Here is an 18227-nt window from a genome sequence, read left to right on the forward strand (position 1 = left end):
ATTTATGTAGTTTTCACACAAATTAAGTAAGTAAACTTCAGTTTTAAATATATTAGGTTGAGTGAACACAATTAAATTAAGTTTAAACAAAATATTAAACAATTGTGTTACTTTTGCTTATTTTAATTAATTAAATTTAACAAGAGAGTTTTGAGTGTACTTTTTTGTCACATACTGTTTTTGCCTATAGGAAGTGAAAAAATCAGGGAATGCAATAGAGATGTCTGATTTATGAATTAATCATTGTTTAGACATGATTCAAAAGAGTATAGGCCTATATTTTTATTCAAATGATATTTCAGAAGGGTAATCTGTTCTTTAACTCAAGTATATGTGTTTTGGCTGTTCATTAGACCTACTTCAAGAATTATTTCTGCTGAATTGACAAGTTATCCATTCCTGCAGCACAAAGACACGTGTTTCAGGGGAAAAGGTTATTCATTACCACAGAAGTATCCTCCTTCATTAAGAACAGGCACCATGGGTATGTTTGTTTTTCTATTTTTTAAGCACTCTGAGTGTTCTCTGATGGTTCTTAAACACTAACAGGAGGCGCTGCCACCACACTGCTTTGACTTGGCTTTAAACGTGTGACTTCATCTTTCTCCAAGTGTTTACCTCTTGATGATGCTGCCATAGAAACGCAGCCATTTTGGAAAGGAAACAGAGGAATAAAAGACAGACTGATCAGACTCACACACTCTCGACTCAAGAAGGCTTGTCAAGCCACCATAAATATTAGAGCTTCATTTGTTACAGTTTAAGAGCAATATTAATATCAGTCGGTTGATTTGCTTTTTGGGGACCATCTGACTAATCGGTTTTCATCCAAAAATAATAAACTTGATTTGATCTGAAAATGTCCGCCGGTTCACTTGACACGCCAACTCAGATGCAGAGGTAAAGACAACTGATTATTTTGGCAGAAGTTTAGGTTGATGTCATAAGAAAGTGAACAATCCTGTATTGAAGTCAAGAGATATTCAAAAATAGTGTAATTGGATGTGAGATCCTGTTATTTAAGCCATCAATCCACTGCCAAATCCAAAGGGGAAAAACATAAAGAGACATAGTGGCATATGGTGAAATACAATATGAATGAGGAAAAGAAGAAGTTATTGAAATTTGTTGTTTTTGAAATTAAAACAATGCTAGCAAAGCTAACACAGAATACTTTACATGTATAAAATTCAAATGTGATGATTTTGGTTGCAGGGGTTGAATTTTGGTTGGAAATGAAAGTCGGTTTGACGTCAGAGCCCGACGTTGGTTTGACGTCAGAACCCGACGTTGGTTTGACGTCAGAACCCGACTCCATATTGGCGTCAATTTTGGTTGGAAATGAAAGTCGGTTTGACGTCAACACCCGACATTGGTTTGACATCAGAACCCGATATCATATTGACGTCAGAGCCCGACTTCATATTGACGTCAATTTTGGTTGGAAATGAAAGTCGGTTTGACGTCAACACCCGACGTTGGTTTGACATCAGAGCCCGATGTCATATTGACGTCAGAACCCGACTTCATATTGACGTCAATTTTGGTTGGAAATGAAAGTCGGGCTGACGTCAACACCCGACTGATGTTGGTTTCTGACGTCAACCCGATTTTCCTTTTCAACCACAATACAACTTCTGTCCAACGCTGGAGATTAACGTCAATCTGACATTGGATTCTGACATCAACCTGATTTTAATGTTCAACGTTGGGTTTGCTCTTCTAAATGCGAATTTTGGCATTGTTTTGGATCACACTAGCATATAGCTAACAGTAAGGCTAACATATTCATATTACATTTACATTTTACATTTATTCATTTAGCAGACGCTTTCATCCAAAGCGACTTACAAATGAGAAAAATAGAAGCAGTTAAACTAACAGTAGGACAACAATATGCAAGTGCTATGACCCTTCTCAGGTTAGTCTAAGTTTTTTTTTTTATAGAATAGAATAGAATAGAAGAGAAAGTGTTAGTATTACTGGATCAAGTGCTGTCGAAAAAGAAGCGTCTTCAGACGTTTCTTGAAAGTGGCTGGACTCAGCAGCTCAGCAACTCAGCAACTCAGCTCTCAGCAGCAGCAAAGCCAAAACACTTTAAATAGGGCACTATTTAAGGAACAGCCATTTGGGTGTCTGAAACCATTGTTGACTTTATTGAGTGCACTTATTCAATCTCACATTCAATCCCACTACTGGAACTGTGTTCTAGAAATACATTTGATATTGATATGAGGGCAGGCAGGCATACATTCAGAGGAATAAGGAACCGTAAGTATTACTTTCAACAATGCAACAATAATAAAACAATGCATTGACATTTACTTTATACTTGTGATACTTAAGTACTTCAAAAAACGAGTACTTCAGTACTTTTTTTTAAGTCAAAATTGGTCTTTACAACTTTTACTTGTAAAGGGAGTAATATTTGACCAGTAGTATCTGTACTTTCACTCAGGTAAGGAAGTTGTGTACTTTGTCCACCTCTGCAAAAAATCAACTGGTCACTTATTTTTTTGTGATGGGGAACCAGAGTCCAGGGCATCGTCAAACTCACGGGTAAGGAATGTGAATGATTTTGTTAGTGTGACTGTGTCAGTCGATTGATTTATAACTGTTGTTAAGGAGATGTAAAACTGGGCTTTGGATCTTGTGATCAAAGGAAAGAACAAGTAGAGCGGGAGGAAAGGGATTCCCCAGAGACGACAAACGAGCTGCCCAGAGAATTATAACAAGCCAGTACTTTTGTTTTTGCCTGAATGTGTGTTTATTTCTGTAGATCTCCAGAAGATTTAAAACGGTGCTCTCTATGAAAAAAAAAAAAAAAAAATCTTTTTTTATATGCACTTGCATCACATCTCATCAATGAACAAACAATCTTGACTCTGCATACACATTTAAGTATTTATTTCCCAAAGCACACTGTCCCTAAAATATAATGCTATAGTTATGCTAGCTATACAAAATGCAATATGGCAGAATAGTCCTGCCTTCTAAATAAAAGAGCCAATCGCTAATTGGTAAAGTCATGCATCACTGCAGCTGCCTTTTGAAGCTCATGTTGCTATAAAACAGTCAATGTTCTGAGACATGCGCTTACGACTGCACATGTGCATCGGCTGGTCCAGCCTGAAAAATGCTGATTTTTTTATGATTTGAGCATTTTTAAACAAAATTTATGAGACAGTTGTTGTCACATTTCATTGGTGATATGAAATATGAAATTTACAGTTTTGGAGAACTTGATGTTTACCCATTCAAAAAGATAGGAGCTGTACTTGCATCACTTGTGTTTCAATGATGGCCGCCGAGTGAAATGACTTGCCTTGCTCTCACGTCTATGTTGGTGTACTTGGGTGATGTATGTGTCTGGCCGAGAATGATAACGATAAAGTTTAAAAATATATATATATAATCAGCAGAATAGCAGAGTCCTCACCACAATAACAACACATTCTCACACCCAACTCATCACATATTGACGCTTGGTCAGGACCCCTTGGCGTCACTTTTTAATGTCATTTTTCGACTCGCAGGGCACTCCATTGATTTCAGCTGTTTGCCTTATGCCTTATAACTGATGAATTGATAAAAACACTGACAGCGAAGCAAAACATTGTTTTAAAGCACGCTAAAGTTATGGTCACAGAACGTAACCGCAGTGTGAGCTTTCAGCAAGCATAAAATGATCTAACGTTGTGCTTCAGGTTTCAGCTGCTTAGATACAGTTCTTTTAGCTGTACAAAATCAGTCAGTTTTGCTACTAGACGTTGCTAACTGTTAATTGTTATCAAATAATTTTTAGCGTAACCATAAACAAATTGTGATAGTCTTTTCTTCCCTATTGTGATGTAGCCTATTACGAGTGAAATGGCTTCACGAACAAGATAATTGTAGGGCGGGACTTGATTTTGTCCATTAGTAATTGACTGGATAATTGGATTGTTGTGGTTTGCTACTGCTTTGGTCTCTCATGGTGACTTTAAGTCTTTCCTGTTGTCGAATTAGTGCATGAAATTATGAATTAAATCGAAATAGAACTGGGAGTCAGCGTCTACACGCTATGTGCGCAACTCATATTGTTGACAGCATCATTGATTTTAATGGGTTCTATACTTTGACGCGCCGCGGCGCATCCCTCGCATCCGGTATACACACGGCGAAAGTGTTTTACGGTACAATAAAGCATCTGGCATAGTGTTCTTAAGACCTTTTGCACAGTGCAGGTGTTAATCTTCATTCATCCCTCAGCAAGCACACTGGAAAAGCCCTTTCAGACCATTCATCTTACAACAGACAATAGCCATTTGTATGGATGTCACTTCCTCAACTTGGGAGAAGAAAAAGTGGAATCATGTTGTATGTGAGTGTAACCAGATACTGAATATATATATATAAAAATGAACAAAAATATCTATACTTTTGCACACACAGCAGTCCTGTCACGTGGAGTGGTCCGTGGTTACACCCAAACACAATAACAAATGGTGCTCTGTCAGACGGGTGGAGTGCTGCATTTTTTGTCCTCATGAGTCTCATGTCTAGCAGCCATAATGCGTACAGGCAGAGAGATGATTATGTAACACTGTGTTTAATATCAGTGTCCTCGCACTGCTGGAGTAATTACCTAAATCTTCAGACTGTTTGGTTATTGCAGAAGATGTGCTCATGCCAAAGCACATTATATGAATATTATACAAAATATAAATGCATATTGAAATATGACACTATTTATGTGATTTCCAGAGTCCCAGGAACGTAATGCCTCTCCATGGCAGGGAGGCTACTTGGCTGGGAGCACCGGCTGGACGCAGGAGCTGTCGGCCCTCGCTCTCTCTGCTGCATGTTTACATCTCTTCTTGAGTTATGACAGGTTTTCCATGTGGAGTTTAGGTGAGTCTGTGTTTTGGCAGGTTTCTTCCTAGCTGGAATAAAAAAAAAAAAACTAAAAACTGGGAAATAACTGCAATGCAAGAGGGAGTAACCACCAGAAAAGTCCAGAAACATATTACATCATGTCTCAGGTATTTAGGAGATGAAAAACCTGTGAGTAATTTTCCTTTGATTGTTGGAGTTTATAAAGGTAGTAAAAAAACAAGGTACGAGGGAAACAATGTGAATATAAATCACATAAATGTCTGATGATATCTGTTACAAGCTCCGATGAACAGATATATCCACGTAACCAGATCTTGCATTAATGCTTTCCAAATTTGGTGTATTTTGTCTCTGTTCAATGACCATAAATTTTCCATCATAATAGGACCCTTTCTAAGCACATTCCCATTTATGGATGAAAAAAATCATTTTCTTTTTTCAAATATATATATTTTTTATTTTATCATTCCATTTTAAAAGGTTACTGGTGAATCAGAGTTGTTATTGTTACCTAAAACTATTAAAAAATAAAAAAATAATGCTGAAATAAAATAAAATAAAATATTAGATGAAAAACCTAAATTTAAAATGCTGCCTTGGGACCTAACTGAAATAAAGTTGTTTCAACAAATCTGTTTAGTTGTCATACTAAAATTACTAAAACTGAAATAAAATAACTAAAGCTATATAGAAATGTATTTAAAAAATCTAATAAAAATGATCAAAAGCACATTGTGTTCTGACGTCAACCCGATTTTCATTTCCAACCAAAATCCAACGTCTGTACGAAAGATATAAAATAACAAAATTACTAAAAACTGAAAATATAAAAATAGACATGACTGTGCTTTATATACTGAAATCAATCTATTTACCTCCTTTATATTGTAAGCATCAGTCTTAAAGCTTTGTATCGTAAAACTGAAGGTGTCATATGTGTTTTCTACATGTTATAACACATCTGACCTGTGATGTAATGGACTTTTTCATGTTCATGGCCAACTGTGTTGTCAACAATGTTTCAATTTACAGCCTCACACTCTCTCCTGTGTATCAACAGTGCACAATACACTTTAAGCACAACCTTTGACTGCTTTTAAACGATTTTACAGCGGTGGGCCTTTTGCCCTTCACCACAGAGGGGCCAGTACCGCTCACAAAGCACAGCGGTTTTACGCATGACTAAATTGGGTGCCAAACATGGCATTATAGAGATTAATTTTAAATGATCAATCACAAACTGGGAATGGTGGTAGTTTTAAAACATTAAACTCTGCCAGTTTGGCAGGCAAAACCCAGTCTATGTAAATCTATGTTAAAAGTGCACAGGGTACATATTAAACTTCCAGGCGCTATAGAAAAACACCAGAGCTCAGATATAAATGACTTAGCCTATCTGTCCTGGTCAAACTATAGTGTGAGACTTGCAGAAAGCCAGAATCCCACTCCTATGTGCCAGTCAATAAGTTCATGATGAGGACATGATCCCAATAATGTAGTAGCCTTATTGATTGTCACTGTAAAGAACTGCTAAAGTCATTCTGTCATGTCCTGGATTGTATAGTTTGGACATAAAACTCAAACTGGCCGTCAGCACAGTCTGCTTTAGCCTGGCACTGGCTGAGGCTGGTAATCTTGCACAGATACTGTGAGTTAGACAAAGCAGAGAGGCAAGAATTCATCAGGACACATGTAGATTATATATTATTATTTAATATAGTATTAAACAGAGCTTTACCTCAGCAAAATATATTTCTGTCATGACAACTCTCTGAATGTTTGGCACGCTAATGGATATGACAATGTATGCTTGGTCTTAGCGGAATAGATCTGATGCTGCTGTTATTGCTGCTGCTGCAGAGCAAAGTATGGGACTTATCCAATACACACACACAACACACTGCTGTGAGCAAGTAAGACATGCTGCTGCATACATGAATTAACCCTAGCAGATCTATACCGGTGGAGCTGGGGAAGGTGGAGGGTTTCTGAAAGCATACTCCACTGCTACAGCAAATGCTGACCAAGTATATGAAGGTTGATCAGCGAGCTCATTGGCTACTGATACAGCAGGAATCAGCTGTTTCCTATGGAGAATGATGTGATTGCAAGCAGATTGAGTTAAGGACATCTCAGCCTGTGCCATTTAGAGTTTAATGACAGAACTTTGTATATTTTAGACATTTATTTTCATGAACAAGATATGAGTGATAAACATGCGGCTATATGGTGGATTATAAGCATTATGGCATTTCGTCGTCTCTCTTTCTCTCTCTCTCTCTCTCCTGACTTTCTTTCGATGATTTAATCCTTTTAGTATGAGTGGTAACATTTTCCAGCCCAAGTAGCGCATGACCTACTTTAAAAAGAGATGCACAAATAGCATGTGGAAAACAGTTTAGATCCTGCTTTACTTCAATTTGAATAACTCTAATTTTATACCAAATTTTAGGTAATTTTACCTCACAAATCTAATGAAACTGGGTCTCATCTGATGAAAATTACTGAGCGATTATCACAATAATCTAACTTCTGGAAACAGAGAAAATACGGATTAACAAACGTATTGTGAATCTGCAGCTGAAATGAACCACATTACAAGGCAGTCGTAATTGCTTGGGCAACTTCCTTGGTTTTGCCTACAGGTATTAGGGTTTACAAAAGCAACTGGCCCAAACAAAAGAGAGAACACTACGTGTGTAGGCATTAATGGGATTGTTTAACAGAGTTAGATGCTTCACATATGTGGTTCTCCACAAAATTATAGGGAAATGATTTTGTAATGCTTTAATTCCCTGTAAAGCTTCGTTCAGCAGACCTTCATTATTGTCAAAGTTTTTCAGAACACAACATTTGCATTTACATGTCACTGATCTTTGATAAGCACATAAGCCACAGATTAGTCTTATAATACCACAAATACACAATTAGGGCTAAATGATATAGCAAACAGACCTTTTTTATTGTCAGTCCGTGACATTGGAAACTGGCATCAGTAAAATTATGAAACAAGTAACTAGCTTTAATCAGCAGCCAATCAGCAACCATTGACTGTTGCAGGTCTCTCTGAGTCTGTTATTGCCTTGAAAAAGGTAAATGAAATTTGTGTTGTGCAGTGTTAACTTTGTGACCTTTTCGGCTTAGTTTAAAGTTGTCACTGGAGTATAGAAAGCAACTGGAAACCTTAGATATTTGATCATGGTTCCCATGTGGCAATATTGTGTGGTCGTTGCGATGACAAGATCAGTGACCTGCTCAAATTTCCCTCATGTTCTCCAAACCCACAACATATTCCATGTTTGTAAATATATTTGCCACAATATATCGTTCCATTGCACGCCACTGTGCAAAAATCTCTTTTGTAGAAACAGTCTCTACTCTTTTAACATCTTTAGCAGATGTGTTTGTCCGGTCTAATTTTGCTCTCCCTCTGGCAACCCACTTCAAACTCATTATCTGTAAAGACGGTTCCTCTTACAAACGATGAATCGATACATTCTGAACTTGCAAATAGCCAAAAGTTTTTGATTTGTACAGTTTCTCATTGATTTGTGGTTTGAGCTCTACAGATATTTCTTGACTAAATGAGGGCAAGTTAAGAACCGTTGTGGTATACTCTTAAAATGGACAGAGGATCTTCTCATATTTGTCTGTTGTTTAAAAATAACCATTACAACACCCAACTCTGGAAAAACAGATAAGAGATCCCTTAGGCATGTGGATTATTAGGCGCCAAATAAAACATCAATGGAAACTACTGTACTTATAGATAAGAAACCTTGCCTTTTCACTCTTGATTTGAATCCAGCTGAAAGTGGGACTAATTATGGCAGGCATGCCAAATGATGACGCACCTTTCTAACAATGCCAGAATACATGGATGGATGCCAGTCATTGAGCTGGCATACCATAATTATTGTTTCTTTTTAATGATGGGAAAGTATTCAGTCTTTATCTTGTACAAAAGATGGGAATAATAAATAAGAATGATAAAAAAAAAAAAGGCATATAAAGTGCAATAAAATTTATTGCATGGCACGTAGGAGGAAAGGACTTTCTAGGTATTTGTAATTTTGGAAGTTATAGGCTTTTAAATGTGTCAGAATAAAGGGTTATTTCTAAAACACCTCATTCGAAATAGATTTAGAAAAGGAGGATAAGTTATTACCACCTATTATTATGTGGAAAGCCCACCACAGTTGCATGACCACAAACACGTACGTTTCAATCAGAAAGAATTCAACCGTTCTTGACTGTGTTCTGGATATATCAAATGCATTAAAGGGTTAGTTCGCCCATTTAAGACATGAAGTTGTATGCAATCCTTACCAGCACTATAGTGCATACACCAGTGGCGGCTGGTGAAAAATATCTTAGGTGGGGCTGTGTCATATTCAAACCATGGGAATAGGCTATTAGGCCTACTTTCTGCCCTTGGTATGTGTATTGTGCTTTGATGTTTATTTTGTTCTATTCCTTAACCCAGTCCCAGTGGTTCTCAAACTTTTTAGAGTTGTACCCCAAGAGGCTTAATATCCTTCTGCGTACCCACACTCTTCAGTCACACCTTTTTCAGTAAGGGACAATATTTGCCCCCTTAAATCGATTTTTTTCAACTGCATTTTTGCCTTTACAAATACCTTTATAACATAAATAATGCTTAAAAAAAAAAAAGTTAAATAGATAAATATGCAATGATGGTAAAAACGAAATGATGCTTTTAAATATTAAATTAAAAACGCCAGTAGGTGGTGAGTCATTGAATCATTCAGAAATGAAGCAAGTGGCTGTATTTGTGAATTAATCATTGAATCATTGACTCTAAAGATTCGTTCAAAGCTGCAGATTCGTTCACAAACACTGCTGTGTGCTGCAGTTCTGCTGTGGCTTTCGTTACTTGGAGCTATTATTTTATTGTAAAAATACTGACAACTGTGTTGAAAATGAACATCGCTTAATATTAATATTTCGTTTGTTGAACTATTGTATAAAATCAATGTGACATTTGCAATCGTGTGGATCTTCATGTGATCAACATTAAACACAGGAACTCGCACAGGGTATGTCTTTGTATCGAAGAGAGTTTGATTCTTTATATCGATCTCCATGCACAGCCTGTGTCTTTTGTTCTTCATGCTAGTAAGTGCTAAATCCCTACTTTTACAAACATTGTCGAGAACGGCAGTAGCCTATAGCGCGATTTGCTGAGGCAGCAATCTGCTCAAGACCTGTCATATAGCCTATACACGCTGCTTAAACGCAGACAGTTTTGACCGCAAAAGATGAGGTAATTTGATCGGATTTCATGTATTTACAGCATTTAACCTGAGAGTTTAAATCGCTGTTTAAATCGTATTTTAAGATGAGGTAAGTTAGTAGGCTATTAAAGGAACGGCAAAATTCAGCATTTTGTTCCCGCACCCCCTTCTGTCACCTCACGGTTTGAGAACCACCACAAACCCAGTTTGAGAACCACTGCCTTTACATATCTTTTTAAACCGAATAATAATAATAATAATAGTATTACAAATATTTATTAGTATTAACCACCCAAACACAATTTAACACAAACTGCATGATACCAGTGCTCTGTCAAAACGTCAGTAATTATTTAATGCCATATTACAAGACGGCATTCTTACACAAAAACAAACAAACTGCACAAACTTTCCATTTGCATCTGAAATTTAACTCAAACAGTTTAGTTACTTTCTCAGACAGGTCCCTCACTCCGGTAACTGTCCATGCTGGATCTGTCGCTGTTGTTTTAAAAAGTAATCACGGAAAGCAAAACAAGGCATTAGTATGACCGCATCCAGCTAGCCAGGCAGATATACGCTGTCTGATAGAGATGTGAGCGCCTCGGCTCGGGCACGCGCAGCTTGGGGCGCTAAACAGAAGCGCCCATAGCTGACTAGATTTGAGCTCGCTGATTGGCTACAGTTTATGTCAAACATGTATATCTTAAATCAGCAATTGGCTAAGCTGCTTCACAGACCCGCCTTCCTGGGGCGCTTTCTCCCAGCGCCCCAGAGCTGATGAGACGTGGGGGATGTGTAGAAAAAGCAGATATTTTGAATTTCTATCATATTTTTCACATATACTGGATGTATTTAATATCTCAAACACACAAATACTGACAATTTGTATGTATGATTTATGTATGTATTTACTTATTTAATGAGTGTGGCTCATAAACTGTGGTCTGACTCATGGGGGGGCGGCGCCCTAGCGCCCTCTATTGGCCAGCCGCCCCTGGCATACACACTGACCCACTCTGTGGTAACCTCCCTGGTCAGAGTTCTGGCCGCTCGAAGTTTTTCAAGAAAGTATTCCCGGTTACTTTCTGGGGCCTCAAAACTGTGCGTTATTACGTGAAAAAATTATATGCGTTTCAAAGCTTGATTAATTTACATCACAAAAAACACTCCGGGCAAAATTCATACCTCAGTTTTAATCGGCACTATTTTCTTTCCATTTCTATCAATCCGCGCTGCTGTCAACGTCAACAGTGAGCACGTTCCGATCAGCTGTTGATAGCGCGACTCGTTGACAACATGTCTGACTACGAAAGTTCTGATGATGAAACAAATTTTAGCATAATGTCAGACGGAACAGATGAGGATGAAAGTAATTTTAGCACAACACCAAAGGGATACCTTTATGAACCGGAGTATACCGATGCCGAACTTCATCAGATGGAGATAGAACGGGAAGAGAGAGAGCGAGAGAACAGAGATGAAGCTATATCCCCTATATACTGTTTTTATATTAGACCTCTTTTCACGTGATTTCCACTGGAGTCTAAACATCAGCTTGTTTACTGTACAGTTTAGACATGGGATCATAAAGTTAGTAAATAGAGCTTAGCCTACCCGCAAAATTGTACCTATATCCCTATAAACTGTTTTTATATTAGACCTCTTTTCACGTGATTTCCACTGGAGTCTAAACATCAGCTTTTTTAACCGTACAGTTCAGACATGTAATTATAAAGTTAGTAAAGCTTACCTGTGGTACTGGTACAGCAAAACTCTTTAAAATCTTTTATTTTATTTTTCCTCCTTGGTTGGGGATGTAATCGTCTTAGCTGAAGTGAGCACTGCACACACGAAAATCCTTTATTTTGGATATTTTAGCTCCCGCAGAGTAGCCGATGGCAACCAGCCAAAGCTTATAGCTATATCCGAAACAGGAAAACGATGGAATCTGAACGGTGATCCCGGCACATTCTTGTGGTCACAACCTGGGAATTTACAAGTTCGCACCATTGTTAATTTTGTACTTTTTACGTCGTTGTCATTCGATTGTGTTTACACTATGGAACTGCTGATCGGAACGTGCGCACTGTTGACGTTGACAGCAGCGCGGATTGATAGAAATGGAAAGAAAATAGTGCCGATTAAAACTGAGGTATGAATTTTGCCCGGAGTGTTTTTTGTGATGTAAATTAATCAAGCTTTGAAACGCATATAATTTTTTCACGTAATAACGCACAGTTTTGAGGCCCCGGAAAGTAACCAGGAATACTTTCTTGAAAAACTTCGAGCGGCCAGAACTCTGACCAGGGAGGTTACCACAGAGTGGGTCAGTGTGTATGCACTATAGTGCTGGTAAGGATTGCATACAACTTCATGTCTTAAATGGGCGAACTAACCCTTTAAGATGGTGACTGTAATATTTCCCTGATTTGTATTCTTGTTTTTTTTTGTACTCTGTTAATACATTGTACACATAACAAAAATGTATTTTTCTTCTAGAAATGTAGCAGTGTGGGCCTTTAAAGAAGGTGTGATTTGAAAAGTGATTTGCAGTAATCTGATTGTGATCATTATATAATTAATATACAGTGGGTACGGAAAGTATTCAGACCCCCTTACATTTTTCACTCTTTGTTATATTGCAGCCATTTGCTAAAATCATTTAAGTTCATTTTTTTTCCTCATTATTGTACACACAGCACCCCATATTGACAGAAAAACACAGAATTGTTGACATTTTTGCACATTTATTAAAAAAGAAAAACTGAAATATCACATGGTCCTAAGTATTCAGACCCTTTGCTCAGTATTTAGTAGAAGCACCCTTTTGATCTAATACAGCCATGAGTCTTTTTGGGAAAGATGCAACAAGTTTTTAACACCTGGATTTGGGTATCCTCTGCCATTCCTCCTTGCAGATCCTCTCCAGTTCTGTCAGGTTGGATGGTAAACATTGGTGGACAGCCATTTTCAGGTCTCTCCAGAGATGCTCAATTGGGTTTAAGTCAGGGCTCTGGCTGGGCCATTCAAGAACAGTCACGGAGTTGTTGTGAAGCCACTCCTTCGTTATTTTAGCTGTGTGCTTAGGGTCATTGTCTTGTTGGAAGGTGAACCTTCAGCCCAGTCTGAGGTCCACAGCACTTTGGAGAAGGTTTTCGTCCAGGATATCCCTGTACTTGGGCGCATTCATCTTTCCCTCGATTGCAACCAGCCGTCCTGTCCCTGCAGCTAAAAAACACCCCCACAGCATGATGCTGCCACCACCATGCTTCACTGTTGAGACTGTATTGGACAGGTGATGAGCAGTGCCTGGTTTTCTCCACACATACCGCTTAGAATTAAGGCCAAAAAGTTCTATCTTGGTCTCATCAGACCAGAGAATCTTATTTATCACCATCTTGGAGTCCTTCAGGTGTGCTTTCATGTGTCTTGCACTGAGGAGAGGCTTCCGTCGGGCCACTCTGCCATAAAGCCCCGACTGGTGGATGGCTGCAGTGATGGTTGACTTACTACAACTTTCTCCCATCTCCCGACTGCATCTCTGGAGCTCAGCCACAGTGATCTTTGGGTTCTTCTTTACCTCTGTCACCAAGGCTCTTCTCCCCCGATAGCTCAGTTTGGCCGGACGGCCAGCTCTAGGAAGGGTTCTGGTCGTCCCAAACGTCTTCCATTTAAGGATTATGGAGGCCACTGTGCTCTTAGGAACCTTAAGTGCAGCAGAAATTTGTTTGTAACCTTGGCCAGATCTGTGCCTTGCCACAATTCTGTCTCTGAGCTCTTCAGGCAGATCCTTTGACCTCATGATTCTCATTTGCTCTGACATGCACTGTGAGCTGTAAGGTCTTATATAGACAGGTGTGTGGCTTTCCTAATCAAGTCCAATCAGTATAATCAAACACAGCTGGACTCAAATGAAGGTGTAGAACCATCTCAAGGATGATCAGAAGAAATGGACAGCACCTGAGTTAAATATATGAGTGTCACAGCAAAGGGTCTGAATACTTAGGACCATGTGATATTTCAGTTTTTCTTTTTTAATAAATGTGCAAAAATGTGTTTTTTTCTGTCAATGTGGGGTGCTGTGTGTACACTAATGAGGAAAAAAAATGAACTTAAATGATTTTAGCAAATGGCTGCAATATAACAAAGAGTGAAAAATTTAAGGGGGTCTGAATACTTTCCGTACCCAATGTAAAATATAATTCTTTAAAATCATAATATAATAAATCACAGACTTGGTGTGTAATGAACAGAAGTCTGTGGCACCTTATTATTCATCAAAGGGAGATAAAGATCATGTTACATTTTCTCCATAGCACCTTTATTCAAATCTGAACCGTTCCTGAGCAAATAAAAATAGTTTTTTTTCAATCTGCCCTAATATGGGCAATACTTCCATGCCAACTTTTGTTTAAAAAGAGGGTAATACAAAAATGTAAGAGTACAAAACCTCAGCAAGTTATATAAACAACAGCAAACATCACTCAGATAAAATTGTTACATCATTGCAAATGTCATATTTTTGTTCTCAGACATTACTAATTCATTTGATCTTGTGCTTTGATACTTAACAAGCCAACAATTTGTGTTTCTTTGAAGTTACTGTAAGATAAATATTCCAGGTGAAGTTGAATGGGAAATAATTACTAATACAGAACACATGAAAATAAAACACTGTTAATAAACTCAAATACACATGCTGCAATTTCCTCATATACAGACTGATTTTGTTTTTAAAAGTGCTTGATATCGAATACGTAGAAATATTAGTGTTACTCAAAGTACTATATTCCTTCCATCAGAAGCAGATGCTATATGATTTAGGTTTGTTTGCCATGGTGAGCAAGAGTTCACCTCTGTGATTGGCTGGTAGATATAGGAAGAGAACACATGGTATGTGATTGCCTGTGGAAATGTCCTCTTGGAGTTTCCCCCCGTTACCACTTTCCAGGGATTGGAACTCCACATTCATACCAGCCAACGAAAGGATGTGGTGTGCGCCTGCCAATGGCCCCGAAATTCACTGGCTCTTGTCTGTATGAGCGATAATATCCTGAAATCCACAAACGGCATCATGTTACAGTGCTGATTGATCACCCCCTTAAGCGGCAGTGAGCAAACACAGAGGTGACGTGAAGATTTGAGGCTTCGAGTGAAGCCAAACTACACAGCATGCTCAGAGATGTCGTACCTTGAGCTGTGGGTAGGTTGAGGGAGAGATTGTGTGGTCCTGTCCTTCCATCTAAATAGGAGTCCACAAACTGGCAGTGGTCCTCTCCGTGGCCAAATGTATCAGCGACGCTGTAGAATGTTTCTGAAATGGAAAACACTCGTAGCTTGAGTATCCCTCAGGACCCAAACCTCAGACAGTGCGTTGTGTTTAGCTGAGGGAAACTGTGGTTTGGATTGGATACTTCCAAGGCTTTAAGGCCAGCACTCCATAAAAAGACCGCTTCATATTACCGACACACTAAGCAGTAGATCAAAGTTTTAAATGTATTATGTTGTTAGAAAGGAAGGTCAGTACCTTTCAGTCCATCTCCCATGAAGATCTTATAGCGCAGTGAGTTGCAGAGGACGACGCCTACAAACTTCCTGTACCAGGTGCGCTTGACAAACTGACTTCCTTTACAGGAACTGTGGGCTGGGTTATATCTGAATGAGAATGGGACCCAGATGGGCTCCCCACCTAGAAAGGGAATGAATGTCAATAACAAAGAGGATATTACATTTGAAAAATGTCATGAAAAAGGGAACAATGCAGGTTCTTATAAAAAAGACCTGCTTAGATCAGCTGTTTTTTGCTAGTCAGTGCAAACAGAGCTATACTGACTTAAAGCCTAGCTTGATTTGTACAATCATTTCTGATGAAGATGGTTGACCAAGATAATCTTGCTGGTTATTGTAACACCAGCACATCAGCATTGAGAAAAAGGTTATACAGGGATATGTTTAATGATGTATCTCTTACCTGGGGGTCTCTCTATGAGCAGGGGATCATCTATATTAAAGAAAACACAAATTTAATTTGTGCTTTTACAATTTTTTGAATCCAACAACCTATATGTGGGTTCAGAGTCAGACTAAGACTCACCTGACTCTGTGACGTATGTTAAAGTTTCACTGAGTGGCCCCAGTCCAAATATATTCTTTGCTTGAACTTTGAAGTAATACCTAAGAACAAGAATGAGAACATACACGTATAAAATCTGTCATATTTTCAGCATGGTTTGCTTTCATGAAGAGACTATTTTTATGAAAGCATCTTGTATGTTCATCTAAAACTCAACTGAACACCTCGTAACTTAATTTACAGTGCGACCATAAGGATTGAATGAAAAGGGATGGAGGAAACTATAGGAAAAGAAAATGAAAAGAAAGAAAACAATTTTAGGAAAAGTAAAGGTAATGAAAATGAAAAGAAATAAAAGGAAAAAAGGATAGGAAATAAAAGGAAAAGAGCAATGAAATGAAAGAAAAACAAGAAAAATGAAAAAGAGGAAGAAGGTAGGAAAATAAAAGGAGAAAGAAGAAAAGAAAGGAAGGGGTAGGACAAATAAAGGAAATAAAAATGCATAAGAAAAATAAAAGGAAAATGAAAAGAAAGGAAGGAAGAAAATTGGAAAATGAAAGGAAAATATATTGGAAAAATAAAAGTAAATAAAAAGAGGAAATCAAAGGAAATAAAAGGGTTAGGATAAATAAAGGAAAAGAAAACAGAAAAAATGGGGGGGAAATGGAAAAGAAAAAAGGAAAACGTTAAGAAAACTGAAAAAATAAAAGGAAAAAAGATGAAAATGAGAAGAAAAGGAAAGAATAGAAATGAAAAAAATAAATAACTGAAAATAAAATGACAGTGTTGAAGAGGAAAAGAAGTTGGAATATAAAAGGAAAAAAGAAAAAAAAGGAAAAGGAAAGGGCAGAGTTAAAATGTGCATGAGAGGAAATGATAAGAATGAGCCTCTGGCTAAAAGAAAAGGTTGAAAAGGAATAATGACAAGAAGAGGCTGCATGTCAGAGAGGGTGAGCAAGAGAATAACACATCAACATGGAATTTCCAATCTGACAAAACCTCTTTGTTACAAATACCAGACCAAGCACTTATTCTGACTCTGGCACATCCTTTACCTCTGAGGATAAATTAGACGAGCAAAGAAATTAAACCAGAGAACTGTGATGAAGTTCAAGGGGCTGAGCTAACAGCACTGTTCTGCCTGTGAGAAGCTGTTCAGTAAGCTCATGCTTCACTTAGTTTAACTCAGGACCCGTTTAATGACATAAAATCAGCACTGCTGGATCAAATTAGCACAGCCACGTGGAAACTCTGACCAAAATAAAGAGAAAATGGACAATTACAGTCAAACCGCCGGAGGGAGAGTGGGGAGGGGGCCTGCCATATTTCAGGGAGGATGTGTGTGTCCATGTGCAGTTTTCCTTGTCCTTTTGACCATATATTACTAAGAATGTGTCTTATTTTTCCTTCTTCTTTTGACCATAATTCCTCATGGAATTGATGAAAGCTCCAGTCTCGATATGCCATCCAAGTGGTTTGACATTGTTGCTTTGACTAAGAAGGAGCTGTTATTGTCCACAGTGTGGGCTATTTACCTAGTTCTAAAAGCTATTGCAAATCATTCATAAAACTTATCAACACTTCATGCGTGAATTATAAAGTTGTCAGTCACTGAGCTCGGCTGAGAGGCTATAATAACAGAGGCTTCTAAATGAATCCCAGGGGACAATAAAAACAACTTCATCCTTACATTCCACATTTGATGTATGAACCAAACATCTGTAATGAGTGGATTTGCATTCAAGTGTTTTCTCAAGGTAGTGATGGAGAGAGTGCATCTGCATGCCTGGGAAAGTGTACAAAACAAATGTCAATCAAACCTGGGGTGTTGCACACAGCTGCATGCGTTTATGCATGTGTGAGTAACCAGTGATCTGCAAATGATTTTGCATTTTCTGCGCTGATTTTGAAGCAAAATCTGTGCTGGGAGTACTATACTTTAAAATCATAACTGAACAGGCAGAAAACATTTAATAAACAAACTTGCATTAGGGATGTGCAGACCTTTCTGAATG

General features: G+C 38.1%; 1 protein-coding gene across 2 annotated transcripts in view; it reads right to left on the reverse strand.

Moving 5' to 3' along the window:
- Window positions 1-14439: 14439 nt before the first annotated feature.
- The window catches only part of fndc1 (fibronectin type III domain containing 1), a 39034-nt gene continuing 35246 nt past the window's right edge, over window positions 14440-18227 (reverse strand). For both annotated transcript variants that reach the window (XM_084432862.1, XM_084432861.1), the window contains 5 exons: window positions 16234-16313; window positions 16111-16140; window positions 15667-15828; window positions 15331-15453; window positions 14440-15192 (listed from right to left, as the gene is read on the reverse strand). In XM_084432862.1, coding sequence (XP_084288988.1) covers window positions 15077-15192; window positions 15331-15453; window positions 15667-15828; window positions 16111-16140; window positions 16234-16313 — 511 coding nt within the window. In that variant the 3' untranslated portion in view covers window positions 14440-15076. The remainder of the gene's footprint in view (window positions 15193-15330; window positions 15454-15666; window positions 15829-16110; window positions 16141-16233; window positions 16314-18227) is intronic.

This window comes from Rutilus rutilus (assembly GCF_951802725.1).
Source record: "Rutilus rutilus genome assembly, chromosome: 15".
In the NCBI taxonomy this organism is placed as follows: Eukaryota; Metazoa; Chordata; class Actinopteri; order Cypriniformes; family Leuciscidae; genus Rutilus; species Rutilus rutilus.